At 49.7% G+C, this 16,896-nt stretch overlaps 1 protein-coding gene across 8 annotated transcripts in view; it reads left to right on the forward strand.

Moving 5' to 3' along the window:
* The window catches only part of NEO1 (neogenin 1), a 164,100-nt gene extending 147,782 nt beyond the window's left edge, over positions 1 to 16,318 (forward strand). For 3 of the 8 annotated variants that reach the window (XM_088172860.1, XM_088172858.1, XM_088172861.1), the window contains exons 20-28: positions 35 to 229; positions 820 to 852; positions 4,362 to 4,430; positions 5,067 to 5,214; positions 6,722 to 6,960; positions 7,461 to 7,553; positions 11,419 to 11,655; positions 12,152 to 12,288; positions 13,730 to 16,318. In XM_088172860.1, coding sequence (XP_088028986.1) covers positions 35 to 229; positions 820 to 852; positions 4,362 to 4,430; positions 5,067 to 5,214; positions 6,722 to 6,960; positions 7,461 to 7,553; positions 11,419 to 11,655; positions 12,152 to 12,288; positions 13,730 to 13,813 — 1,235 coding nt within the window. In that variant the 3' untranslated portion in view covers positions 13,814 to 16,318. Of the gene's footprint in view, positions 1 to 34; positions 230 to 819; positions 853 to 4,361; positions 4,431 to 5,066; positions 5,215 to 6,721; positions 6,961 to 7,460; positions 7,554 to 9,396; positions 9,556 to 11,418; positions 11,656 to 12,151; positions 12,289 to 13,729 lie in introns of all 8 variants that reach the window. The other 5 variants (XM_088172863.1, XM_088172865.1, XM_088172864.1 and 2 more) reach the window with 4 other exon arrangements.
* Positions 16,319 to 16,896: the final 578 nt, after the last annotated feature.

Genomic DNA, 16,896 nt, shown 5'->3' on the forward strand with positions numbered 1-16,896 from the left:
CTTCATGGCTGGCACTGTCTCTTTCCCTGCCCAGGGTACATCATCTACTACAGCACGGACGTCAATGCTGAGATCCACGACTGGGTGATCGAGCCCGTGGTGGGCAATAGGCTCACCCACCAGATCCAGGAGCTCACCCTGGACACCCCCTACTTCTTCAAGATCCAGGCCCGTAACTCCAAGGGCATGGGGCCCATGTCCGAGGCCGTGCAGTTCCGCACCCCCAAAGGTACCTGGCCCTGCAGCCCCGGGGGTGGGGGGAGGAGCACGGCCTGAGCTCCTGGGGCTCTACACTGACATTTTCCGTGGGTTTGGGCCTGCTCAGAGCTCAGCTCTTGGGTTCATAGGCTGTTCCACAGTGCCTGGGGGGCCTTTGGGCCATTCTGTTGTTCCAAACCCGGGGTGGCTGCAGTGAAATCCGGGTGTGTCACATCTGCTCCTGGGAATGGGATGATGCAGTGGGAACCTGTGGGATGCAACAGGCCCCTAATTCAGGAACTGATGGTAATGGGCAGGTAGTAAAGAGTAAAATAGGAGAGGGCTTGGGAAAAATCAAATTATGAGTTTATTGTCATAGAATCCTATCACAGAATTGGGGTGGGAGGGACCTTACAGCCCATCCATGGGCAGGGACACCTCCACCAGCCCAGGTTGCTCCAAGCCCGGTCCAGCCTGGCCTTGGACACTTTTTCACATGAGTTTTACTGCTGAGAATCAAGAGCTGTACCCTGTGCTGTGGGAAACTTGGAATTGTGTCTCACTCCTTCAAGCCTTGTGATGTGTCTCTTGTTTTTTCCTCCCTGTGCTTGCCCCACTAAGCTGAGTCCTCAGATAAAATGCCCAATGACCAAGGTAAATGAACAGCCACATTTCTCTTGTCTCCATCCCTCACTGTTCTGCTTTGCTGTCCATGTGCTGTGACATTTTTGAAGTGGAGCAGGATCCTGCTGCTCCAGCTGGGGACGGGCGAGTTCCTGCTGTGCTGACAGGGGAGAGCTGGAAGTCCTGGCCATGGATGGGAGGAATGCAAAGGGATCTCAGTAGAGGTGTCCCTGAAGGGCTGTGGGGGTTGTGCCAGCACTGAATCCTTCTGGGAGAATGGCTTTGGAGCCAGCACTGCCCCTTCCAGCCCCTGCCCACATACGAGGGGGTAGAAGATCAAAGGGATTCTGGTTAGCACGAGTGCTGCTTGTGAGGATTCATTCATAATAAAGGCAGGGAAGCCCTGGAAAGCTCTGTGCAGGAGAGATTCTGCCTGTCAGCTTCTTTGGAGCCCAGACTCTCCTGAGGAGCCCAGCACTGGCTCCTAAAAGCCTTAAGGTTTTAAAATGTTTGCTTGAAAAATGGGAGCTTTGAGCTTCCTACATTGAATTAGAAGGTGGATGTCCCAGGGCACTTCTTGCTTTCTTCCAAATAACCTACAAGCCCCATAAAAAGAGGGAGAATTAGTCTGAAGGGATGAGTTAAAAAAGCCATTGGCAAACAGCTTAGACATGCAATTAAAGAGATCCTAAAGGGGCTCTGAGGGAGCTGCTCCTCACTTGGCTCCTCAGCTTGGTACTTGGAGTAATTTATTAAATGTGCTTTTACTCTGTACCGGGTAATGGTGGTAGCAGAGGCAGTCAGGGAGTAAATTGATCCCCATCCCTGTGTCCTGGAGGTGGGGCTGAGGTTTGGGCTGTCTGGGAAGCAGCTGCTCCAGTGTCACTGTCCTGCTCACCTGCAGCAGGAGGGAACTGGGGAAGGTTACAGTGTTTTAGGTGAAAGTTGCTGTTTTGTGTTTCTCCCTGTTCCAGCCCCATTTCAGCCAGTGTTACGTCCTAAAGTAACACGTTCTCCTAGTCATGATCAATTCTTATCACATCCTATTATTTGTAAATCATCAAAGCCAAGAATTTTATCTGAGAATTCCTTTAGGGACTCCGGGAGAGCTGAAATCGTGGCAGTGGCTGAAATGTGGGAAAGGGGAAGACAGAGGAAGTGCAGGAGAGGAGCTGAGGAGCTGCCCTGTGACAGCATCACTGAACTGCCAGTCTGGGAGCTGCAGGAAACAGCCAGCAGGATACTCAGGCTGGGAGCAAAACCAAATGGGGTTGATGCTCTGCCCTTAATGGTTCTGTCCTTTCCTCTCTGTCTACTTTAATGTTTTCCTTCTGAACTCAGCACACGATTCTGTTTTCCCACACCCTTCTGAAGCACAGAGCTTGGTCAGAACTCAGGGCCTGTTGCTCTCAGGCTTCAGGTGGTTGCACTGGCCTCATCCTAAAGCAAAGATTAAGCTCTCTGATCGAGTAAGCCCATCCTGAAGTCACCAACAGTTAAAATGTTCTGTCTGGATATATTGGAACATGGATGTTCACAGGCTGAATGAAAAACAATTCCAGCAAATGCTGTCCTAAACTGTTCCTTAAAATAGGTCACACTGTGTAAGAGCTGGGGCTCCCTGGAATTTATTGGAAGGTTTAAACTGTTGATCTGTGGGTTTAGGAGTTGGATCTGAGAAACACCTTGGTTGGGTACCTAAATTTCATGCTAAATTTGTCATGGGTTCCATGAGGATCATTGTGCATTGCCTCTCTCTTACTTACCCCTGATTTCATGTCCCTTGCTGACCTCAGGGCAGTTATTTCCTTCTCTTTCATGGTGTTAGTCAGGACACTGAGCTGCACTTGGCCAAGCACAGGCCCTTGCAGAACTCACTGGCAGCATTCCTCATGAATAATTGTCATTCTTATCAGTTAATTTGTTGTTAATCTTGCTAATAGGCTCCACATGTTTTTTTTTTTATGGTGCTATTTTAGCAAAGCATTGCACAGCACTCTTTCAGATATTTCCTGGAAGCCTAAATGCAGTATATTTTATATATCTGCATAGTTACTGTTACCAGCCATATTTATGGGCTGACATTTAGCTTTTTGAAGATACCTGTTTTCCATAAACCAGAAAGATGGACATAAAGTGTGTGCCAGCTCCTCTCCTTCCCCTCTTCCACCATCTCACCTGTGTTGGGGCTCCAGCTGCTACTCTAGAAGTGCTCAGGGTGTCTGATTGCCCTCCCAAAATATTGCTGGTTCTTCATGTTCCCCCCTCTCCCACAGCTTCTCTGCCTGGAACAGCACCAGGCTCAGGGATTCTGAGAGTCCATCTGGGGGTTCCCACCTTTTCAGGACGAGGTTAAGTGGCCAGACAGACACAAATATATGACACATAAACTGTGGAAGGTGCTGTTCCAGTCTGTCTCTGTTGCTGCACAATAATTGGTCCCCAAAAAGGGAACCCTGGTGCTGTGTCCCTTCCATCCTGGCAGCTCCCTGGGTCCTTGCCATGTCCCATTTGTCCTGCAGTGCTTCCTTTCCATCCCTGCAGGCTCCAGCTCCTCTCTGCATACACAGAACGTTCTCCTTATTTCCCTCCCCAGCTTTAGTCACTGTTCCTGCCCCTGCCTGTGCCTGGTTGTGCCATTTGTCTTTATTTCAGGGACCAGTTCACAGGCTCTCACTTGAGGTTCAGTTTCCATTTGTTACACATTCTTTAACACTTAATACTTCTTGATTAAAGGGAATTTTTAATGGAAAACATCCTTCCCCTGACTGTGAAACTGCCATACTGCCTGACTTTTTGGAGGGGTTTTTTTGTAGAACAGTGTGAAAATGTGTAAAATATTCTGGATTCCTGTAACCAGAGGAATATTGTTCTTTGCACCATTGCTGAATGTTTCCCCTACTCCAGTGTTTTTGTCATTAATTTTGCATTAATGCATTTTAATGGAAATGCAGAGTGGAAAGACCACGTTTGGATGTAACTAATTTGTTGTTTCCTCAGGTTTCATCAAAACCATTTTTTGGTGCTTTGTTGTCACTTGTGTTGCACAGGAGAGAACAGGGAGGAGCTGAAAGCAAGTTTTTATGAATAGGCAGGGCCTTAATATTACATTTACTGTGCTTGGGATTCTCCACCCATTTCCAGTCTCCCTCAGCTGCTGGAATTGGGTGTTAGGAAAAGACATTTGGATCATTCCTGTTTCAGAGTGATGAACTTTCAGTACAGGTGTGGCAAAACCATTTGCCTCAACATGTACCTGTGCCTTCTGCAAATGGGCTTTATTATAATTTTCAAAGTGAAATTAGGAGAGGCTCCTGAGCTTAATTAGGAAAATAATAACTGGGAAACTATTAAAGAGCTCCTTTGGAGAAGTGGCTCTTTCCTTGGAGAAGCAGATCCTCTGGCAAAGCCAAATTGTGTTGTAGGGACAGAAAAGGAGGAAAAAACAGCTCCTGGGGGCTCAGGGAGGTTCTAAAGAAGGACTCAGAGATGCTGAATTGTGTGTGTGTGTAAAATTCCACTGTGTCCAACCTTTCCAGCCTCGGGATCTGCCGGGAAGGGGAGTCGCCCCATGGACTTGGGCCCAGACTACAAACCCCCACTGGGAGGTGAGTGTGGGGCAGAGCTTCTCCATGGGCACACTTTGGTTCCAGTTTGGGGTCACCCAGGGAATACTCCAACAGCAGTTCCAGAGGTGTCCCTGCTGCTGCTGAGCTCCTGTGGCATTTCCATAAGCACAGCTGCTCCCAGTGTGGTGTGAAATGGCTGCTGGAGTGGGAAATCAATTCTGTAGGAACAGATGAAGAAGGAAAACTCTCCTCTGCTCCTTCTGCTGGTCAGTGCTGTGTGTTGGGACTTCCTGTCCTCAGGGAATGCTCCCTGCTAAAGGAGGTTTCCTTTGGAGCCAAGTGACCCCTGGAGGCTCCTGATCCAATTCCAGTGCTTGGTGGCTCCAAGGCGAGCCTGTGGTGCTGCAGGTTGAGCAGGATCCCAGACTGACTCTGCTGAGAGTGTTGAGGTTTTTGTGATAATTGAGTAGGCTGCACTTAAATTTTGACAGTCTTAGTAGGAAATGGATCTGTAAATCAACTTCCAAATGAATAATTGTACAGAAACAGTTGGCAAATGCCAAAGAAACCAACATTTCTCATGAGGTCCAGCAGGATTTCAGGTGTCTTTGGTGGGCACTGCTTGCTTTTCCTGTGTAATAAATGAGCTTTTTCTCCTCTCCCCAACCCTCCCAGGCAGTAACAGTCCCCATGGCAGTCCCACGTCCCCCCTGGACAGCAACATGCTGCTGGTGATCATCGTGTCCGTGGGCGTCATCACCATTGTCATCGTCGTCATCGTCGCTGTCTTCTGCACCCGCCGCACCACGTCCCACCAGAAAAAGTAATGGGGCTGGGGGCCTGGCCCTGCCTGCCTTAGTGAACTCTATTATTTACTTCTTCATGATGCTTTAGGGTTTATTCCTTGCAATTCCTGCAGCTGTAGGTGCTGCTGCTGGTCTGGTTTTCCTGTTGCTGTCCCCAGAGTTCCAAACCATCCGTTCACACACAGATCGGGGCAGTGCTTCCAGGTGTGCCTGCACTTGTCCCACCCCGAGGAGAAATTGTCATTTCCAAGTTTCCAAACTGGAGCCAGTGCATGCGTTGGGAGCTGGGAGAGCTCAAGAGCACAGGCAGCTCCTCACTCTTGCCAGGGTGGACTCAGTGCATGGGCTGTGCTTGACATTGTCCAGTTTTTAGTAGGATCACTGGAGTGAACCTGAATGTAGTGCTGGATTCCTTAGGAAAGTGCTCCAAAATCCTGGTGTTTATATCTGAATTCTTCCCTCAGAGCATCTGCATTAATGCTGCAGCAGTGATGCTCCTACTTACGGGCTCCTGTGGGGTCTTGCTGCATATTCTTAGAAAGACCAGAGCTGTATCTGAAGTTTGAAAAGATGCTGTTATGCAAAACAGATTTTTAAGGAAGTGATGAAAAGCCAGGTTTGGATAGTCTGCAATTGCTCTGCTGCAGCAGGACCACCCTGCAGAGCTGCCTGAGAGGGAGCAGGGATGGAGGAGCTGGCCCTGGCACACCTGGCAGCTGGGGCTGTGCTTGGGAGAGAGCAGCAAGGATGGGCCAGTGCCAGGGGATGTGTTCGATTTTCAGGGCAGAAATAACCCTGTGAAATCTCAATTTCTGAGTGCCCTCAGCCAGGGAATAACCTGATCCCTGTCATTCATCATCTCCAATGGGAGCCCCTGCCAGAGGCTCTGTTGGTGACATTTACCAATGTCTGAGCCATTCCCAGGAGCTCTGCTCCCAAAGGGACCCCTCCTCCAGCTTTGCCATGGGCCAAAGTGAGGAATCAGTGTGGAGAGAGTGCTGAAACCTACATTTTGCTTTCCCAAAATTCTGCCATCCCAAATCTCTGCTTCACCATGGTTTGCTGCTGCTGCTCAGCACAATGGGAACCTCCCTAGTGGGATGTGTCCAGCCTGAGCGGGGCTGGAAGGGATGTTCCTGTCATTAATCCTGTGTTCCCATCCTCTTGGGCTAACTGACTGTCTGCACCTCCTTCTCCAGCTGCTGCTGGAGCTTGGTGAGCCCAGGATATGGGCACAGCACTGGAATATTCTCTCAATAACCAGAATTCCTGCAAACTTAATTCTTGTTAAGTAAGGCTGGGCTGCAGAGCCAGGGCTGCACATGGGATACCATTGGAGACAAATTCCATGGCACTGGAGTTCAGGGTGTGCTTTGAGGTGTCCGTGGGGTTTGTTTGCAAGATTCAAAGCTCCCTGCCCAGTAGGAAACTTGTGCCCAGCTGGATGCAAGACCTGAGGGAAATCCCAGGGAAAAGTTGCCTTTTCCAAGAAGTGAAGAACATCTCCTTTGCTTTCCTCCGCAGGAAACGAGCTGCCTGCAAATCCGTGAATGGCTCCCACAAGTACAAAGGGAACTCCAAAGATGTCAAACCTCCAGACCTTTGGATCCACCACGAGAGGCTGGAGCTCAAACCCATTGATAAATCCCCAGATCCTAATCCCATCATGACAGACACCCCCATCCCTCGCAACTCGCAGGACATCACCCCGGTGGACAATTCCATGGATGGCAATATCCATCAAAGGCGGAATTCCTACAGAGGTGAGGGGCCATGAGGAGTGAAATGCATTTTACTGTGCCTGGTGAAATCACTTGATTGACAGATGATTAAGTTACTCTTTTCTGTTCCTGTTTTCCAAGTAGTGAATTTGGTTTGTTCCTGGTTTCTAAGACTCTGAAACGGGTGGATCACATGTTTTGGTGACCAGGAGTTATATCATTACTTTCTCTTGGTAAATACTGACTAGTAATGGGAAGATCATCTCACTTCTTATTAAACCACTGAAGTTGTTTCTGACCTTCCAGCCCAGAGCTGAACCACTGCCAGAAGTTTGCACTGGGGCCTGGAGAGCTTCTCCAGTCCCAAAAATCCTCACCCGCACTGTCTTCACCCCACCTTCCAGCGAAGGGGGAAAGGGCTGTTTCTATCACTGGTGACTCCAAGACTTACCTGGGAACAGGAATGAAGGGAGGAGTGTTGGAATGCTGCCGTGGTTCCAGGAGCCAGGCTGCAGAGGAGTAATGTCACTGTCTCCCCTCAGGACACGAGTCCGAGGACAGCATGTCCACCCTGGCGGGAAGGAGGGGCATGAGGCCCAAGATGATGATGCCTTTTGATTCTCAGCCACCTCAGCGTAAGTGAACACCCCCATTCCTGCTGGAGCCACTCCCTGCTCCCAGGAAATCCCATCCTGGGCAGCAGGAACAGCTCAGAGGAGGCTCCTGAGCCCCTCCTGGTGTGGGCAGCGAGGCCTCATTAGAAAGGACTGGGAGTGTCTGTACTGGGGTGAGGGCAGGAGCGTGTCCAGATCTGTCTGTCCCAGTCTGGGGCTCTCCAGGGACAGCCTGTGGGCCTGGCTGCTTCTTGTAGTCATTCCATTGGAACTCTGCCAGTGTCCAGCTGTTCCATAGGAGCTGGAGAGTGCTGGAATCTTTGTCAGGTTCCCCACTGTTGGTTTGCCCAGTCCAAGCAGTCAGCATGCTCTTTGTCTCTGCAGTTGCTGCTCTCAGAGCCTTCTCTGACTTTGCTCTGAGCTCCTTGAGACCTCTTTGCCCTGGGATCCTTCTCTGATACCAAAATTACCATTATGAAGAAATATTTTAGGAATTAAACAATATATCTGGAGTTTTCAAATGACTCCAAGGTGGCTGAACTTCTGAACAGCCAGACTGAAACTCTGTGTGAGGACACCAGTGAGAAGCTCAGGAGTTGCTGTGCAGGGGCAGAACTGGGAAGTAGAATCACACCAAGCTCACTCAGGCTGAGCTTTAGACTTCCCTGATCTCTGTGATGATGTTCCACTTGTAGCCAGCTGACTGCTGCCACAACCCCTCTGTTTTGTGGAATTATTTCAGAATTTCCACTTTCTTTTTGCTTTAATTAAAAACTGAACTGAGGACTTGATGTTCTTGATCTCTACCTACTTTTTCAAGTGTCCTGATGACCTGATTGCTCGGTTTGTGAATTTTCTTGTTCTACGACCTTTTTCCAAGAGTAGCATCTGGTTTCATGGTTTTACACTAAGCAGTCTGATCTCCTTGTTGTCTCCCAGCTCTCCCTGTGTGAGGAGGGAGCAGAGGATGCAGTTTTACACTAAACTCCTTAGGAGCTGGTCTGTGTCAAACATGGGTGTGTGACAGGTGCCTATCCCATGTCAGGCTCTGGACAAGCCTGGCTGCTTCCCCCTCTGTCAGCTCCTGCCTTGCCTGGGGGGCACAGACCAGGCCCAGGCCCTGCTGGTGCCTCGGGCTGGAGCTTGGCTTTGAGCCTTGGACTCTCCATCCTCTTTGTGAAAGCTCTGAGGGCCCCAGCTGCAGGCTCTGCTTTATGCGAGTGGAAACATCAGTGTGGGGTCTGCAGGTGCCCTTCTGGCAGGAGCTTCACAGGGAGCTCACCCTGGCACGTGAGGCCATTTCTCAGTGAGCCCCAGCAGGACCATTCCATGTGTCCAACTCTGGGCCTGCACAACCTTCCATGGCTTTCTTCACCCACTGGAGCGTTCAGACTGTTTATTAATTACATCCTAAGTACTGAATTATGCTAATTCACTGTGCCATTTTAGTTTAATTTGCAGTAATGGTATGTACCTAGTGACTTCCTTTTTTGCCCCTGGAATATAGAAATTCTGGAAGGATATTTGGAAGCAAAGGGCTGTTTATTATTTAACACACCTCATTTCCTCTTTATCGCCATACTGTATAGGGATAACAGATCTGTGTTCTCCTTATTCTTCTTCTGAACTTTTCCTTGGAATCAAGCAGTGCATTAAGAGCTGGTGGCACAGTTTTTGGAGCTGTAATTGGGTGATTCTTTTTGTCCTAAGCATCTTTGAGGTGTGATAACGCAGGGGTTTAAGCTGGGTTGTAAATCAGCCGAGGGTGTGGCTCCCTGCTGGAGAAGGGAGCAGGGATGAGAGTCCCCAGCCTGTCCTGTGTGTGTGTGTGTTAAGTGTTTCTCTGTCTTGTGTTCATCCACAGCTGTGATTAGTGCTCATCCCATCCATTCCCTCGACCCCCCTCACCACCATTTCCACTCCGGCAGCCTCGCCTCTCCAACCCGCAGCTTCCTGCACCACCAGCTCAGCCCGTGGCCCCTGGGCTCTGCCATGTCCCATTCGGACAGGGCCGACTCCACAGGTGAGAGACCAACCCTCAGCGAGGTGTTGCTTGGTGGAACCTGGGAATTGGAGCCTGAAGCTGGGGCACTCTCCTCTCTGGGGCTCCATGAGGCATGGGTTAAGTATAGACAGAATCCTGGATGGGCTGGGTTGTCCTGGGCAGGTCGGATATTGATCCTTGGCACCCGTGGTGGTGGCCTTGGAAAAGGGGGTTTCATGTTTTATGCACATCTCCAAACAGGGGTTCCTTCTGCTAAAACCTCCGACCCTGGAGTCTGAAGCATCAGATTAACTCTGAGCTGCTTCATGGGATAACTTTTTCCCTAATTAATACAGTTTGAAACCAACAGGGAAGGAAAGTCCAGGCTTGGTTACTGAGAATGGGGGGCATACAAAGAATGGGGGTGATTTCCATGCAGCACTTTCAGGTTTGATCAGAATCATTTGCAGTGATTTAGTTCTAGAGAGCACTAAAGTCTCCAGTGCTCTGAAAAATTCCAGAGCAGTGGTATTGCTAAATGTGCACATGGGTAATGTATTGGGATGAAGCAAACTCTGAGCTTCTCTGCTTTAAGGTCAACATTGAAGGTGTCACAGCCAAAAGTGTTGTTTCCTTATGAAAACAGTTCCTGAGGCTGCAACATCCATTCCAGCTGAAACCATTCCATGAGTCTCAGTAAATGGATTTCAAGTGTGGCTCCTCTGTGACCACCCCAGTGCTGTGTGCTTGAAGAGTTCCTAGTTAAAAACGCCAATAATTTGGTACTCTGGGGTAAAAGGAGGCTGCAGATTCGTGTTCTGTGCTGTTTGTCTGAGGATTGGAACATGGAGCTGTTTCAGTGCCAAAGTGTTGATGTGATATTGCTGGAGAGGTGGAATCACTCAGCTCCTTTAGTTCCCATTGAGCTGATGCTCACCTCGGAGCAGCCAGGGGTCACTCCCTGCACAGACAGTGCCCTGGGAGGAGGTGCTGGGGCCCTGTGGCCCTGGAGCCCATTCCAGTTAGGAATAACCCCGTTGCTGTATGTGCTGGGAATAACCCCGTTGGTGTGTGTGTGGGTGTGTGGGTGTTATCAATAACCCCTTTGGTGTGTGTGTGTGTTATCAATAACCCCGTTGGTCAGTGTGTGTGTGTGTCAGCAATATCCTCGTTGCTCCGTGTGTGTGATCGGTATCCCCGTTGTTCCGTGTGTGTTATCAATAACCCCTTTGGCGGGTGTGTGTGTGATCAATAACCCTGTTGTTCCGTGTGTGTGATCGGTGTGCCCGTTGCTCGGGTGTGTGTGTGTGATCGGTGTCCCCGTTGCTCCGTGTGTGTGATCGGTGTCCCCGTTGTTCCCTGTGTGTGATCGGTGTCCCCGTTGTTCCCTGTGTGTGATCGGTGTCCCCGTTGCTCCGTGTGTGTGATCGGTGTCCCCGTTGTTCCGTGTGTGTGATCGGTGTGCCCGTTGTTCTGTGTGTGTGATCGGTGTCCCCGTTGTCCCGTGTGTGTGATCGGTGTCCCCGTTGTTCCGTGTGTGTGATCGGTGTCCCCGTTGCTCGGGTGTGTGTGTGTGATCGGTGTGCCCGTTGTTCCGTGTGTGTGATCGGTGTGCCCGTTGCTCCGTGTGTGTGATCGGTGTCCCCGTTGCTCGGGTGTGTGTGTGTGATCGGTGTGCCCGTTGTTCCGCGTGTGTGATCGGTGTGCCCGTTGTTCCGTGTGTGTGATCGGTGTGCCCGTTGTTCCGTGTGTGTGATCGGTGTGCCCGTTGTTCCGTGTGTGTGATCGGTGTGCCCGTTGTTCCGTGTGTGTGATCGGTGTGCCCGTTGCTCCGTGTGTGTGATCGGTGTCCCCGTTGTTCCGTGTGTGTGATCGGTGTGCCCGTTGCTCCGTGTGTTGCAGAGTCTGTCCGGAACACGCCCAGCACGGACACGATGCCGGCGGCCTCGGCCGTGCCGAGCGCGGAGCTGCCCGAGCCCGAGGGGCCGTTCCTGCCCGCGGAGGAGGAGCCCCAGGGCCCCCCCACTGCCCACGTGCGCCCCTCGCACCCCCTCAAGAGCTTCGCCGTGCCCGCCGTGCCCTCCGCCGGGGGCCCCTTCGACCCTGCCCTGCCCAGCACCCCCCTGCTGACACAGCAAGGTGAGACAGCGCCGCGGGCAGGAATGGGGATTTGGGGAACAAAGGGAGGCCAGAGCCGGGAATCAAAGGGAATATGGCAGAGGCTGGGGTGAGTTTTGTTGGTGTCATTTTTAATTGAAGTGTTCCTGTTCTCCTGATAGAATCCTTTTCCTTCGTGGAATCATGCCATACTGCTTTGGGTTGGAAGGGAGCTTTAAAGCCCATCCAGTCCCACCCGCTGCCATGGGCAGGGCACCTTCCACTATCCCAGAGTGCTCCAAGCCCTGTCCAGCCTGGCCTTGGGCACTGCCAGGGATCCAGGGGCAGCCACAGCTGCTCTGGGCACCCTGTGCCAGGCCCTCCCCACCCTCACAGCCAGGAATTCCTTCCCAATATCCCGTCCATCCCTGGCAGTGGAAGCCATTCCCCGCTGTCCTTCCTCTGCTCCTTCCAGGAGCCCGGTGAGCAGGCAGCAGAGCCCCTGAGCCGAGCTGACCGTGTCCCAATCCCTTCGCAGCTCCCAGCCACGCCCTCCACGCGGTGAAGACGGCGTCCATCGGCACCCTGGGCAGGACTCGGCCGCCCATGCCCGTGCTGGTGCCCAGCGCCCCCGAGGTGCAGGAGACCACGCGGATGCTGGAGGACTCGGAGAGCGTAGGTGCCCCCTGCCCGAGCTGGCAGGGCTCAGTCCCGGGGATCTGCAGGGATCTGCACTCCCACTGCTCCCCTGCCCAGCAACCTGCGTAGGAAATGGGGGGGGAGTCCTGCTGAATCCTGCAGCTGCAGCTTCCCCATCTGCTGCAGGGCATTCCCAGTGCCATTCCCGACCTGCTGCAGAGCATTCCCACTGCCACTGCACGTGGAACATTTGACTTTAATGTCGCTGTGTTCCAAGCCATCATCCCAAATATGTTTGTAAATTCTCACAACAAAGCTTCCTGACTTTTGGGAAGGGTGCAGCCAACTGTTGGGCTGCTTTGGAAGCAGCTTTTAAGGAATGTTTTGGGTGTGAAGCACTGGAAGAGCTGTTTTCCTTTCAAATTGCAAGCCAAAGAGTTGCTCCTGTGGCCATTGTGTCACCTGTTAATATACAAATATTCCCTGTTGCATTACTGCTACAGGAAATACTCGTTTGGAATTTATTTTTCTTTTTTTTTTTTTTCCTCATTGTCCTTTTGTCACGTGTTTTTTACTCTCCTGATTTTATTTCTGTATGTGCTGGTATGGAAACTTGATCTTGGTGCCCTTTTGTGCTTCTGTCACTCCTGCTTTATTAATTTTGTTTGGTCAGTACCAAATGCATACTCCTCAGCTATTTTATAACATTTAAATAGAGCCATTAATACTTTTTTCATTAATTTATTAGTGCAAGAGTAGAGTCACAGTCAGCACAAAAGACCAGGTTAAATTAAATTACAGGTTCAACTATGAGTCTAAAAATGTAAATTACCAGTTGTAATATGGGGTTCAGTGATTTGAATTAATTCTGGGTTTTTAGGAGAACATGTAGGAATCAGTTTAAGGAATGAGTTTACTTCCAGCTGCTGCTCTTTGTCCCACTCAGGAGTTGGCAGGTGATGTGTTGGGCACAGGATGGGGATGACTTTGCTGGACAGTGCAGAGGTTTGGTAAACTGGAAGTTCTTTGCTGTAGAAATGAAGGAGGAGGTTTGTGTGCAAGAACAGGTCAGGGCTGGAAACTGCTCAGAACTGGGAAGGACTTGGTCAGGAAGGGTTTGGAGGTGAGCCAGGCCACGGTGCCTGTCCACAGTGGTGACAGAAATGAGACAGCTGGGCCTAAAAATGCATGGGCTTAGCAACTACCCTGATCCCAAAGAGCTTTGTTGAAGTGATTCCTTTGACCTTTTTTCCTGTTAAGCTGGGAAGATCTTTCTCAACTGCTTTGGTTCAAAGGCAGGGATTGAGACAGGAAAACAGGGCTGAAGCACAACTGGCCCAAGAGCTGCACGTGGAAAAGAGGGATCTTTCACATTTGTGGCCATTCCTGAGTCGGGGTCAGGGCGTGCAGCAGGGAGTGCCCATTCCTGGGGTTCCTGCTGTGCCCCAGCTGTGAGTGACCCTTTCCCTGTTTGCAGAGCTACGAGCCAGACGAGCTGACCAAAGAAATGGCCCACCTGGAAGGACTCATGAAGGACCTCAACGCCATCACCACGGCGTGACCGCCCCGACGCCATCCACAGCGCCGCCAGTCTCGGACTCAGCCTTGGAACACAAGGAATTGTACAGAGGAAAAACTAAAGGAAACAAAAACAAATACCCAAGCCAGAAAGAGGGACAGCACATGAGAGCAAAGGGGGGAGAGGAGGAGAGGAAGCAGCTGGAGGTGACCCGAGTGCCACCCCTTGTCCTGCAGCGGAGCCACGCGGGATTGCAGCAGCTCCTGGCAGGATGGGATCCAGCAGGACAAAAGCAAAGCAAAGTGGACTCGCCATTAGTTTTTTTCTGGTCAGGTTTTGTCTCAGTGGTGTGATTGCCCTGCCTTTTCAGTGTTGGACATTGGCATTTATGTACAATTTTATTTGTGTTTTTATTTTATCTTTTTTTATAAAAAGGAAAAAAATATTGTAATAAAAAAAAAAAAGGGAGAAACTGTTGTTTTCCACAGCCTAGGCTGAGGTTTGACTGCTTGTTCTATTGTGTATGAAAATTCATTGCCAGTGTGGGTTGTTCTGTTTTGGTTTTTATTCTGTGTATAATTACGTCCCCTTCTGGCAGTTAATCCATGGCCTTTTGGGATGCTGCACTGCTCTTTGTAAGCTTTTTTTATTATTTTTATATTATAATTATTAAAAGCCTGACTTTCTCCTCTCATCACTGTGAGATTCCCGGTCTGTTTGAATTGAGGTGTAATTGGAGAGCCTTGTTTGTCGCTTTTTGTGCAGTTTCAATATTTTTAGTGGGGGGAGAAGTAGCTGGGGAAGGGGAGGGCATCCCGGGGAGGGTTCATTCCTGTTGTTTTCCTGTCTTTTTCCAGTGACTGGGAATACTGAAGAACAAGGAAACATCTTCAGCTGTACTGTGTGTCAGGTCACTGAGCACAGGGAGTCTCCTTTAGGAACATTCAGAGAATTCCTCCAGGGAATTGGGGTTCTCCTGTCCAGGTGACCCTACAGAAGCTTGCTTTGGCAGCTGTTTTGTTATTGTTAGTTTAAAGGTGGATCAGTAGCCTTGGAAGTGCAGAGTGAGAGCTCAGCAAGGCTGCAGGGCTGGGGTTGAACCCCCTGGGCTCAGAGAACTTCAGGATCTTCCCATTCCCAACACCCCAGGTCCTGCCTGGAGAGCACTGAGTATCCACAGGGTCCTGCAGCAGTGGCCCTGTCCCAGGCCATCCCAACAGGAATCCTGCTCAGAAGGATTCCTCGGACACAAAACAAGGCAAAAATGTATTTTTTTTACTCTTTGGAAACCATGTAAAAATAAACCCAGTATTGGTGACCCAGGTGCTGTTCACAGATGTGTCTGGAAAGGGAGGAGAGAGAACAGGGAGCTCCAGGGAGGGGAGGGAACAGGGATGTTCCTTCTCTCTTTGTGTGCTTGCCTGGCTCTGTCCTTCTCTGCATTAGAAAAAGGGCTGGAGTTCAGTAAAATTAGAGAAAAAAAAAAAAAGAAATCCCAACCAGCTGCCAATGAATTCCTGTGCAATTCCACTTCTAGGATAAAAGGAATCCCAAACTTCCTGATGCTGTGGGGGATGGGATTTGAGAAGCTCGAATCTCTGCCAGGAGATTTCCACTGAAATGGCAAAAAGAACTTTGCTTCATTTACTTTCCATTATCCCCTGAACTGAAGCTGAAGCTCCCTGTCCTCATGTCCTGTCACTGGGAGAAGGGAGAGCCACAGAATCCCTGGGGAGAGCAGGGATTGAGGGTGGGGTCACTTCCTTTCTTTTCCTGGACTCTGTGTTGTCATTTCTGGGCCATTTCCTGCATTTATTTATTATTGAGGGAGGGGAGGGAATTGAATAAATTGTAGCACCATGGGCCACCTGGATAATTAATGTTTGGACTTTTAATCCGTACTATTCAGGGCAAAATAAGCTACAGAACATGTATTTAAAGAAGAAAATCCACCCCCTGGCCTGAAAGGAGGGTGTGGACCTGTTCCTTTGCCTATTTTTTACCTATACCCAAAGAAATGCCATCCTACACACACAGTATTCCCAGCTGGGGGCCTTTGTGAATATTCCTTATGTAGAACACCATGAATGTTAATATTGTCATTGAATTTGGGGAGGGGGAATATTTTTAATGATAAAACAACTGTTCAAAGTTGGTTTTTTAAGGTTAAACTGAAAAAAAAAAAAGAAAAAACTTATTCAATTCAGTGTACAATCTGTATTGCACTTTTTCACATTTTAATGCTACGTTTTCTTACATATCCTGTGATTTTAACTTTGGAACATTGTGTATCCTTGTAGTGTCATAGTCCAGCTGTGCAGTGACAGCTTCCCTCAGACATTTGGGGAAAAAGGAACAAACCAAACGTGTACATTGTTTTATGATTCTCATGTAGAAGAATTTCAAGGACTGCTGTAGATGTCGACCTTTCTGTACAATTTTTTTGCTTTTCTGTAGTATTTGCTGTATCTTCTATGGCTTTTTTTAATAACTTCATGTTTATTATTTTGTATTGGGCATCCAATACACTTTTTTTAATCCAATCAACTCCTGGGCTTTTTGGAGAGTTTATTTATAGTCGGTACAGTGACCAGGTTTGGGGGTTTACTTGCCCTTTTTTTCCTTGCTGTGGTTTGTGTTCTCCAAAGAAAGAAGAGAACTGTTCTCCCTCCCTCAGGCTTTGTGCAGACACTGAACCTGGAGCATTTTCCTGTCTCCCTATTTCAAAGCTCCACGGTAAAAATAACACCTTTTAATTAGCAAGCAGAGAGGGAAGGGGTTCAAATCAGTGGAAGTACAAATAATAGCTTTAATAAACTGGGAAATAATGGAAAAATAATACCATAACCATGGGATATTGCACTTTGTGTATCTGGACTGTGAAGTGCAGTAATTGATCTCCTTGTTGCCACCCCTGTGCTGATTGCAGCCTCTCCCTGGTCCTCAGCCGTGTCCCTGCTCCTGCCATCAGCCCAGGGCCTGTGTCACCATTCTGTCCCTCAGCTCCTTCTGCTCCCTCGTTCCTTCCCCTCCCACAGCCCAGGGGGGAAGGGGCCCTGGAATTCTCCCGGGGGGATGGGCCTGGAGAGGGGCAGGGGCAGCTCAGCCGTGTCAGAGCTGGTGGG

Source organism: Sturnus vulgaris, chromosome 13, assembly GCF_052056855.1.
Source record: "Sturnus vulgaris isolate bStuVul1 chromosome 13, bStuVul1.hap1, whole genome shotgun sequence".
Classification (NCBI taxonomy): Eukaryota; Metazoa; Chordata; class Aves; order Passeriformes; family Sturnidae; genus Sturnus; species Sturnus vulgaris.